This window comes from Grammomys surdaster, unplaced genomic scaffold, assembly GCF_004785775.1.
Source record: "Grammomys surdaster isolate TR1022 unplaced genomic scaffold, NIH_TR_1.0 126271, whole genome shotgun sequence".
Taxonomy (NCBI): domain Eukaryota; kingdom Metazoa; phylum Chordata; class Mammalia; order Rodentia; family Muridae; genus Grammomys; species Grammomys surdaster.
The window spans coordinates 920,841-931,630 of record NW_021621071.1 but is presented as its reverse complement, the minus strand read 5'-3'; the positions used below and the strand labels follow the sequence as shown (position 1 = coordinate 931,630).

The window sequence follows — 10,790 nt, the reverse complement described above, 5'->3', positions numbered from 1 at the left end:
AACTGACTCGCCTGGGGAGATGTTAGGCTGGGGTAGAGTTCGGATTAGTCAGGAGAAAGGGCACTGGATGTGGGCTAAGGGGACATGAACAGTCTGCGACTGGTTTGTGGGGACTGCAGAGAAACCAGACGCCTCAAGGGAGGGAGGAGCAATGCCTGAGGGAAATGCATTGCCTATGTTGCAGAGGTTAAAGGTCAAGCTCCCTGTGTGAATCAGCACAAGTCCCAGCTGTCCCACCTGGCGATATGACAGCAGAGCTGATGCCTGGGCGCCATGGACCACACCCCTCCAAGTCTGGAGAATTTGGGGGCTTTGGTGTGAATAAGATTGAGCAAATCCCTTACAACGAGAAGCCTTTAACCTTATGAATGTCAGGAGCTGGGAAGGTGGTCTCACCTTTGACTTTGTGACTGACTGCTGTATTGAATTTCCGTCTCCCCTGGAAGCTCCAAACTTCCAGTTGGACTTCAGACGCAAAGCTAACAGCATACTTCCGTGCTGCCTCCCCCTTCCCTGAGCTTACAGACCAGCCTGATGCTTTATGTGTACATGCATTCGTGTGTGTGTGTGCGCGTGTGTGTACATGTGTGAGAACTACAGGAAGGTCTCAGTAAAAAGATTAGCGCATCTGTGTGGCGGCTGCTAGCAGTCTTAACAATAAACTGCAGCAAAGAGAACTCACCAGGGTCTGTGAGGCGGCTCAGCAGGCAAAGATGCTTGCCACTGAAGCTGACCAACTGATTTGATCCCTGGGACTCACAATTTAGGGGCGAACCGACTCCTACAAGTTGTCACCTCACCTCCACCCACCCACCTGCCACGACACATACACACACACACAAATGTTTTAAAGTAATATAGCACACAGGTCTTACTAAATGCATTTATTTTCATTGCTACTTTATAAAGCTTAGTATTTTTCTAAAAGGAAAGAGATTGGTTTACAGAGTAGTAGCGTTACAAGTGGATGGCTACAGATAAGATAGCCACTAGGAAAAGAGCAGAGCCAAAACCCATGACCACGGAACGGCAAGCAGCAATAGAATGAACACCTACGTAAGCCTAGCAGTGCAACGAGATAAGCAGGAAGCAGCTTTACATTAGTTACTTAAGGACAGAGATAGCACCTTACACTGGGCAATGTAAACTTAGCATGTAGGTTCAAGTATACGTTATACCCTCAACTCTTGTACCGGAATGCAAGGGTTTTGGAAACCCCAGATGGCATGGTTTGAGATAGCACACCTCCCTCGGTGCTGACTCAAAGCCCATGCCCTCCATTAACAGTTATTTCTTCTTGGATTAAACGAGAAGCCGCCGCTTCTCCGGCTCACCACCCGGATCTAGCCGCACAGCTTCAAAGACCAGCCTTCTGGAGGAGCCAGAAGCCACACCGAGTGGGACTCTAATACAGAAGTAACTTTTGTTTTCCATGGATGGAATTGCTGGACGCCTCCCAAGAATCATAAATTCTCTGAGGTTAATATGGTCAATTCACAAACAGAATAATGAGTAAAATAATAAGAAGGAATAGCAAAAGGTTAAAATAAATGGAGACTATCCAGGAACGAGAGAAGAAACAAGGTTTCTGTTTGTATTGAAATGTGGATTTCTTGACAGAAATGGCTTTTGTGGAAATTCCTATGCATGACGCATCTTAAAAGCAAGCAGTGCACAGCAGACCCACTTGCTGCATGTCCGATACATGCATGTCCTGAAAAGGGGTTACTCCATGTTCCAGCAAGGAACCAGCAGTGTGGCCTCAGAGTCATAGACACCATGCAATTTTTACCTGACTCAAGAAAAAAAAATTTTTTTTTAAAAAAGGGAATACCTTTTCTTGCAACTTTTTAAGTTTAGTGTTGATGAAGAATTTTAAGTAGCGAATATGTTAAACTGGCTACTTATCTCAAGTTTCCCAAAGCTAGTGTTGAGGGTAGTAAGGCTAAAAATATCCTGTAGTTAATATAAAGCTACTTTGATCAGACTCCCAGAGTCTCTTAAATTAATATTTTTTATCCTTTTATATAGTATTTTGCAGGGTACAAAAATACAAAGGAAAAAATAGTCTTATATTAAGACTCTAACTATAAGAAGCTTAAATAGAAAACAGATTGGAAGAAGAGGAGGAAGAAAGGAAGTAGAAGAGTAAAGGTTTACTTTGAAGAGACAAGAGTGTGGTAACATCAGTGTAGAACAGAGAGCCCTAAAGCAACTCGGCTCACAAAGGGCCACGTGCAGTTTCCAGAGCTGTTTGTTAGAACAGCTGACCCCTGTGCTCACGGTGCTTGTTCTGGGTGGACCATGGAACATATGAATGAACACTCTTGGGAATGGACAGGATGCCCCCTCCTCTCTCTTCTCCAAACACAAGGAAAATGTGTAAAGGAAAGAGAAAATAAAAGAATTGTCTACTGCTGTCTCCTTGTTCATCGTGCTTCATAATTCAACCAGAACTCTCATCCAGGTTCTGGATCTAACGGTCTCCATTCTGCTCTGTCGTCCTGATTCGTCTTATTATAAACGGCTACCGCGAGAAGGCACATACCCCGGCACGCTACAGTGAACATTTAAATTAGGATTCACAGGGCACGGGGTGAAGGGAGCTGGGCACAGGAGGATTTGTTTTGTTTTAAACAAACAGTGAGACCTCATTGTCCGGTCGCTGCTGGAGGAGCGGTCACGAGGCACTTAGACTTCAGCTTTCGTTCCCACACTCCCAGAGAGGTCAGCACAGTTCATTAATGGCTAGGTGTAGCATTCACAGTTATTTTGGTCTTGACAGTTATCAGGTATAATACATTTATCCACATTATTAATAAGTTGTAGTATAAGTGCAGGGCAAATCATTAACAACAAACAACAAAACAAAGTATGAACATTCAAGTCACGATACCCTGAAAACATACGTTAGGAAGATGTTGTAAACTTTGTGCAGTAAAAGTCCCGCTTCAGGGACAAAAATAAATAATACCATAGGATTCCTCACTGAAGGTGGCTTCCCGGAGCCTCAAGGAAGCAGTAGCGTGTTTAGGCTGCAGAGAGAGTTCTCACTACAGACTTGCTTAGGGCAGGTGAAGAAGCACTCACCAACACTTACCCTGGTTAAGTGCTAGGCAACCCCCCTTCAGAAAAACCACAGCAGTCACACGGCTGTACCTCGGTGACACCGCGCACAGCCTGGACGCCAGGTGGTGTTAGATGCATAATTAGTAATAATCACTTCCAGGAAAATAGATGACTCATCATATCGGGAAGTTAGCAGAACCAGTGGATCGAGCGAGAGAGCGAGGCCACGAGCTGAGGACCGGGGTGGCCCATGTTCCACATAGGACATTTGTCTGGGACATCAGGGGATGTCAGGCACTGAGGCCACCCCACCGACTGAAGCATCAGTCTAGTCAGGCCCGCTGCTAGAGATTTCTAGTCTCCTCTGGGCTGAGCTAGTGTTTCGTGATTGGTTCCTCTCTCTTCTTAGGACAGGATCGCCAAGGCTGCCAGGGGTCTTGAAGAACGTCTCCCTGTGTCTCCGCTGGATGCTCTTGGGAGTCACTGGTGCTGGGGACTAAACAGAGGAGAAGCAGAAGAGAAATGATGTTCCCACCGGGTGTCACTAAGCTGCCTGTCCCCTCTATCCTATTCAGCCACCCTTTAGCACAGTGCTGAGTATCTCGGGTATAGAAAAACAGCCTACCCCAAAGTGTTACAGATGTGGCCGAGGTCTAGAGGCCAGGGCCATGGATGGCCTCTGCCCTCACCAGCTCTGTGATACTGGACAGATTATTTCATCTCGGTGTCCCTCAGTTTCTGCATCCCCGTCAGGGATGAATATCAACTTCACAGCGCTAGAAGGATTATGTGAGGAAATTCTGGTATTTCAATTAAAAAAAGAAAACAACAACCCAGCGTGGACTGGAGGTGGGCACAATGTCCCACTGCTAGCTGAGGAGCTACCGGTGGGCAGCTGACTGGGTTGGGAAAGAGAAAGGCAGCGTTCTTTAATGTGACCCGGGGTATACTGACCACACTCTGGAGCAGGTCCTGTGCCCAGGAGGGGCTGCCTAATACAAACTGGACTGAGTGGACTTAGAAAGACAGAGAGAAAACGGCGTTGGTTGGGAGGGAAGGAGGGAGGGAGGGAGGGAGGGAGGGAGGGAGGGAGGGAGGGAGGGAGGGAAGAAAAGCTCTGGGAGGAGTTGGAGAAGGAGATGAATGGAACCAAAATACACTGTCTGAAATTCTTAAAGATTCAATAAAACCATTATTTTTCCAAAAAATGTACGTTCAGACAAGGGTTATGGAGCTGAGGCAGAGCATTGGCCTAGCTTATGTGGGGCCCTAGGTTCGATTCCCAGCACTGCAAAATCAAATCAAGTCGTGTCTAAAAATGAGTATGACTATTTAAATATGTGAACTTTGGAGCCTCTGTATAACTTGACTGAAGAGTTTCGGCCAAACAGAATGACTTTTTTTTTTTTTTGAGGGAAGTACTTAGTGACTGTGAATGCTGTCTTATAAGAATTTTTAACAGATTTTTACTGACAGGTCTACAAAAAGAATCCCACAGATAAGCACAGAACTGATTACGTGAGCGCCAGTTGCATGTGTGTGTTTTATGAGTGTGTGTGTCTGTAACCTACGCCCCCGGGCGGTATGTTTTAAGAAATGGTGGGTGCCGAGAAGAACGTGTGGAACTGAGTGAGCGGTGCTACAACTGTACAGTTACATTCAGCCTAAAGAGATGAACGCCAGGTCATGGAAGCAGTCTAAGTATGAAGACTTCCTAAGACCATGCCCCATAAGGTTCCTTCTGCTGTTGGGAAGCAAAATGACATTGAGGAGGTTTGTCTTAAATCATGGCTTCTCTTGTCTTGGAGCCCAGTGCTTTGTGGAAAAACCATGTGGAACCTGATGTAATACCCCTCCATGTCAGTCAAGTGGCTGAGAGGAAAGCTAACTGTATGTAGGCGTACCCCATTTATGGAACAAAGGAGCCTTGGGTCTCACCTGCTCTGTCTTTACCATGGATACCGGATGTCTCACATAACCGGGGGACTCAGGGTGGATGACACCCTGTGAGCCTGGCATCATTGGACTCAGGTTTAGTGAGGGCTGACACCGAAGCTGAGCATCGGCACAGGGGAGAGTGGATGACTTTGGATTGACCATGGCTGCCGGGCTGATGAGAAGGTGGGAGGCAGATCCCAGGGTGGACAAGCCAAAGTTCATGGGTCCAGTGTTTGGGAGAGCGCCAGGGACTGAAGAGATGGGCCCGGGGATGGCGGGAGAATAGAGAACTGGAAAGGGGCCCAGGCCTGAAGATGGTAGGAGCATGCAGGGTACACCGAAGGATGGTAGCTGAGCCGAAGAGGGTGCCATGGCATGCGGGGTTTGATTGCCTGGTAAAAGCATGTTAAAACCATTTAATCCTGAAAGAGAAGGAAAACAAAATGAAAAAAAAAATCACAATACAGGACTCCATTCACATCTCTCATGGCTTCTCCAGTGGAGTCCATGACGATCAGTGACCAAGGGCACCCTCTCCCCGGTGGCCAGGACTACATGTCAACCTTTACCTACAGGGTCTTTGTTTTCGAGACAGGGTTTCCCTGTGTCATCCTGGCTGCCCTGGGACTCACTCTGTAGACCAGTGTGGTGGTTTGAACAGGTTTGGTTTGGCCCACATAGAGTCTTGTGTTTGGATGCTTGTTCCACAGGGAGTGGCACCGTTAGGAGGTGTGGCCTCGTTGGAAGAGGTCTATCACTGTGGGGTCGGGCTTTGAGGTCTCCTACGCTCAAGCTACGCCTAGTATAACAGTCTCCTGCTGCCTGCTCGCTGCCATGCTTCCTGCCATGCTAATGGACTAGCATTCTGAACCAACGCCAGATTCGATTGAATCAGTCAATCAAATGATAAACTTACCTTCTAAATATGTGGTTTCTACATCAGATAAAGTGTAGCACACAAACAAACAAACAAACAACCCCATACCATCTATTCCATGTATTTAATTCCCTGTAGTTGGTGAATGGAGACCAGCAGTCTCACCCTTCATTTAAGTAGGCCGGGACTGAGACAGGTGTAGCACATCAAGGAACGTCTCTCTCTGGTCAGGTGACACTGGCAAAGACGTAAGCCCGGTGCACACAGTGTGAGCGCCTCCGGAAGCCCTTACCTGTGGGAGACTGCACGTACAGATACTGCAGCAGGGAGGGGTCTTTGGTGATCTCGTTTTCGTTGGAAGGCTTTTCAGTGTCTGGATTTCTCGATGGGTTTCCACGTTCAGAAGTAATGAAGCCGTTTGGGACAGCCTTTCCTGAGACTTCTTCCGCAGCAGGGAGCTGGCCCTTAAAGCAGACATCTTCCAGGGGTGTAGATCTCCCGTTTCCCATGGACACAGGACTGGCGAGGTCTGAGGAATTGGAGGGTTTCTAAGGACAACCAAACCAGAAAGCAGAAGAGCCAAGTAAAAATTCCAGTAATCAACTTTAGAAGAGTTTTCTTAAATTATCTATACCACCTAGACAAGAGAACAGCCGTGTGTCATTTGGATTTATGGTTCAGTTGTTTTGATTCTATTTAATAGGTACAGTAGAGAAACAGGTGTGTAGAAGTAGAGACATAGGCTTGTGACACCTAAGTACACACACGATCGAGATTATGGTGATGTCAATTTGGCCATGGCATTCGGAGTATGAACCGGTAACCCACAAGGAGTATTGGTGCTGTGCTGTAGTCTCCTAGGGCAGGGGTTCTCAACCAGGGGGTTGCTGCCCCTAGGTCAATTAGTAACAATGAAAGTACATCTGATATTTACATAACCATTCATAACAGTAGCAAAATCACCTTTACAAAGTAGCAACAACAATAGTTCTATGGCTGGGTGTGTGTGTGTGTCACCACAGCATGAGGAACAGTTTTAAAGGGTTGTAGCATTAGAAAGGCTGAAAACCACTCTTTTATGGTGTTCTAGAAGATGTGGGCTGGCCCAGAGTCGCCTTGGTGTCTGACACATGCGCTTGTCAGGCCTTGCTCGGTTTTTCTTCTCCCTCAGTTTATAAGTAAACATCTGATTTACTTTCCCCTAAGTTAGTTCTTTGACAATTTCACACATGGACATAATCCGCTCTAGTTACTCTGAGACGCCTCCACCTGCTCCACTGTTAGCAAGACCAGGGGCTGGCCGGCGAGCAGAGCTGGCTTTAATCTCTCTGCGTCAGAGGCTGCAGAAGGAACCGGGACACCTACTGGCTGGCTCCTTACACTTCTAATCTGAAATGCTGGACTATATATAAAATCAGAAAAACCCATTTTGGCAAGAGAAAGGTAGAATTAGTGTTATTTTTTAATTAATGGGACTATCATCTTAATTAACGGAGTAATTGCCATGCCGTGGGCCTGGCCTACCCAGCCCCACCGGGAGAGCTGAGAGGAAGGCACTCTGGTTGCCTCTCAGTCTCTCTTGTTCTTCTTGTTCTGCAGCTAAGGAACGAGGATCTCTGGGCAGTGAAAAGAGCTGCCCCAGGCTGCTCCAGGCTGCCCCAGGCTGCCCCAGGCTGCCCCAGGCCTCCAGAGGCATTCACATTCTTGGCTCAGGAACCCCACTGTTTGTTCCCAGGGCCCAAATGGTTTCTGTAATGTTTCCAAACTTAAGACTGAGAAGAAACACACAAACATGTCAACAGTGGTCACTACCCTTTACTAACAGGCTTTTTTTTCTTCTATTTGCATTTGGCGGGGGGGGGGGCAATTTATAAGTGTGACTTTTTTCTTTTAAATAAAAATCATCTTTCTTATAGTATTATTTTATGGTGTGATTATTTTGAGGAAGGCGGCCAAGGGCTTCGTGAAATATATGAGGAACACATGAGAATATAGTCCTATTCCAGACTATACCGCTTGAGAGCATGTGACTTCCTTAAACTCAGAGCGAACACCAGACACATTCACCCACACCCCCTTACCTTGGGCATAACTAGGGATAAGGGACTATCTTCAAATTCCTGACTTTGTCTTTTCATGGCGGGCTCGTCCTCCTCCTGAGGATTCCTCTCCTCACACAGGCGCTTCTGAGCAGAGGGTGCCACTGACAGGTCAGCTGGGACATCAAAGCTACCACCGTCCTCCTCTGATCTTGACTCTGGGGACAGTCCCTCCTGCACACTCCCATACAGCATGAAGAGTGAGGTGGAGGGCACGTAGACCAGGGGCTGGCCGGCGAGCAGAGCTGGCTTTAAGCTCTCTGCGTCAGAGGCTGCAGAAGGAACGGGAACACCTACTTGTCCACTCAGACCATTCTGCGAGGAGAAGGCCGGCAAATCTGTTTGAGCAACAGAAAACACGGGCTGGGCTAAACAGTACTCGGAGTCCACGGGGAGGGCAGGGTCCAAGACGCTGTTGGCTGCAGGCACCGCTCTCTTACTGACAAAGGCTTCCCCCCTGAAATAAAAAGATACAACGTGTACCATCGAGTCTCTGAGCTCTGCCGCAGCTCCTGATTCTCAGCTTTCCAAGTCAGAAGTGATGAAACACGGCAGAGATGACGGCCAGATGTCCTCCCTTGTCACCCAGAGGCAGATGGGGTGACTCTGGATGGGTGGCTAGGGATGACATGAGGTGCCAATGGGCAAGAGATGTTGGGGCTCTCAGGTGACCGCAGACATTGGTTCCTCCATTGGTATTGGTTATCATGTATCTAGCATTCGGCCCTGAAGCAAATACTATGTAGTCGTAGCTACCCTCATTCCCGTTTATTACTGAGGCAAACCCAAGCCAAGCTCAGAGGTTAATCCACCCTCCTAAAGATGGGAAGCCGAGCCTCGTTGCAGGTCTGTTTGATGGTAAAGACCCGGTTCCCAGGTACAGGGAGAGCATGAGCAGAGTGGGTCAGGCTGATGTACAGGAAAGCTGATCTAGCTTACCCAGAATTCAGTGTGCGTGCGGGTGGGGGGAGTGGGCAACGAGGAAGTAAACTTATCTACCTACCAGGCTGGTACTTTGTTATCCTTCTCAGTATTAATAAAGTATGCTTAGGTGGTCCTTGTTCAACATTAAGCCCCATTTTAAGTTGGGCCTTCTATACATAAACCCCCCCAAACGTTCAATATGTTAATGGGCTTAGTTCATGTGTTGAACTAGATCAACCTCTGGTAGGCAGAGGACGTGGATTTCTGTTGGCTGCGCACATCAGACACTTTGTCCAGGGTCAGTTTTGCAAAGATGAGTTGTGCTCTCCAACCGCGGCCTCCCTAGGCAAGGGATTGAGCTCTGAAAGTCACCAGGCTGCAGTGAGTCCATCAACGACTAATGTGTTCCCCAGGCACGGCCATCAACCCCTCCCTCTCCACCCGAAAGCTCACCATGACCCCACCCCGGATGCCGTCAGATGCCTCTGACTAGTAAGTCACCTTCTTACACTGTCCGAGGTCTTTCTGTGTTCATTAGACACAGCTCTGATCTGCACCATGGCACACGGGAACCACCACACACTCCTTGTTCTGCGACTTGCCCATCGGGAGATGGTCTGTACTTCCCGCCCAGAGACTGAACCTGGGTCATCAGTCTTGGTAGCAATAGCCTTTATCCTCACGATGCCCACTCACCCCTGAAATGCTTCTTACTAATGATATCTCATCTAACTATCCTATGTGGACAAATGGCAGCTACACTAACTAGCATTCCATGCTGCTTCTCAGCCCTGCCACATAGCATAGTCTGTTTCTTCCCACGCCTACCATTCAAACTCTCTCTCGTCCCTTCTTAGTGCCCTGTGTCCTCTAAGATACCTTCAAAACCACATCGCACATTTAACTCAGTGGGGTTTGAATTAGCTGTCCCACTCGAACTATGTGAACTTGGACCACTTATTCAACACCTCGGGATTCTAGTTTCTTCCCTCTTTAATGAGGATAAATATCTCAGCCTCTGAAAAGACTGCAGTATAGAGGGTAATAAACATGAAGGCTGCTGGAAAAACACCCGGTGTTTATTAGGTAACTGAGCTACGGGGATGAGAGAGTAAGGTTAGTACTCATGAGTTCTTCTCCGTGTGTCAGTCTCGTTCATTTTGCTTCCTTTAAGGTACAGTAGCTTAGGGGGCAGTTTTCAGACATCTGTGTCATATTGGGCACATAGGGTAAGATGTGTCACTCCTTCATGAAAAGAGTGGCTTAAAAAAAAATCCATTTTGCGATGGATCAATTTCAGTATGACCAACATTAACACTTAAGAAATAAAAGAGAACACACTCTGGGTTCTTACTTACTGCGAATTATCTTCTACTTTCTGTCTGTAGATGGCTGCCAGACTTCCAATTTCCAGGGAATAGGCTGACCCTGGAGGGGAACATGAAGGTTAGCATATACAGAAGGAGCCTTATTTGCATGGATACACACAACAGAGACCATTCCACACAGCTTAGGGATTGTGAAGGCGACCTCAAATCTGTTCTGGTTTTGTTTCAAAAAGGGCAATCTCCGGAAGTCAGCTGGCTAATGACGATTCCAGGTCTCATTAAGAATAAGCAAGAGCCGGGCGGTGGTGGCGCACGCCTTTAATCCCAGCACTTGGGAGGCAGAGGCAGGCGAATTTCTGAGTTCGAGGCCAGCCTGGTCTACAGAGTGAGCTCCAGGACAGCCCGGGCTATACAGAGAAACCCTGTCTCGAAAAAACCAAAAAAAAAAAAAGAATAAGCAAGAAAGGGGCTGGAGAGATGGCTCAGCGGTTAAGAGCACTGACTGCTCTTCCAGAGGTCCTGAGTTCAAATCCCAGCAACCACATGGTGGCTCAC

At 47.5% G+C, this 10,790-nt stretch overlaps 1 protein-coding gene across 1 annotated transcript in view; it reads right to left on the bottom strand.

Moving 5' to 3' along the window:
- Positions 1–861: 861 nt before the first annotated feature.
- Positions 862–10,790, bottom strand: part of E2f7 (E2F transcription factor 7) — a 41,935-nt gene continuing 32,006 nt past the window's right edge. The window contains exons 9-13 of the mRNA XM_028759097.1: positions 10,266–10,335; positions 7,966–8,440; positions 6,177–6,432; positions 5,008–5,429; positions 862–3,565 (exon numbers count right to left, since the gene is read on the bottom strand). Of these exons, the coding sequence (XP_028614930.1) occupies positions 3,398–3,565; positions 5,008–5,429; positions 6,177–6,432; positions 7,966–8,440; positions 10,266–10,335 (1,391 nt within the window). The 3' untranslated portion in view covers positions 862–3,397. The remainder of the gene's footprint in view (positions 3,566–5,007; positions 5,430–6,176; positions 6,433–7,965; positions 8,441–10,265; positions 10,336–10,790) is intronic.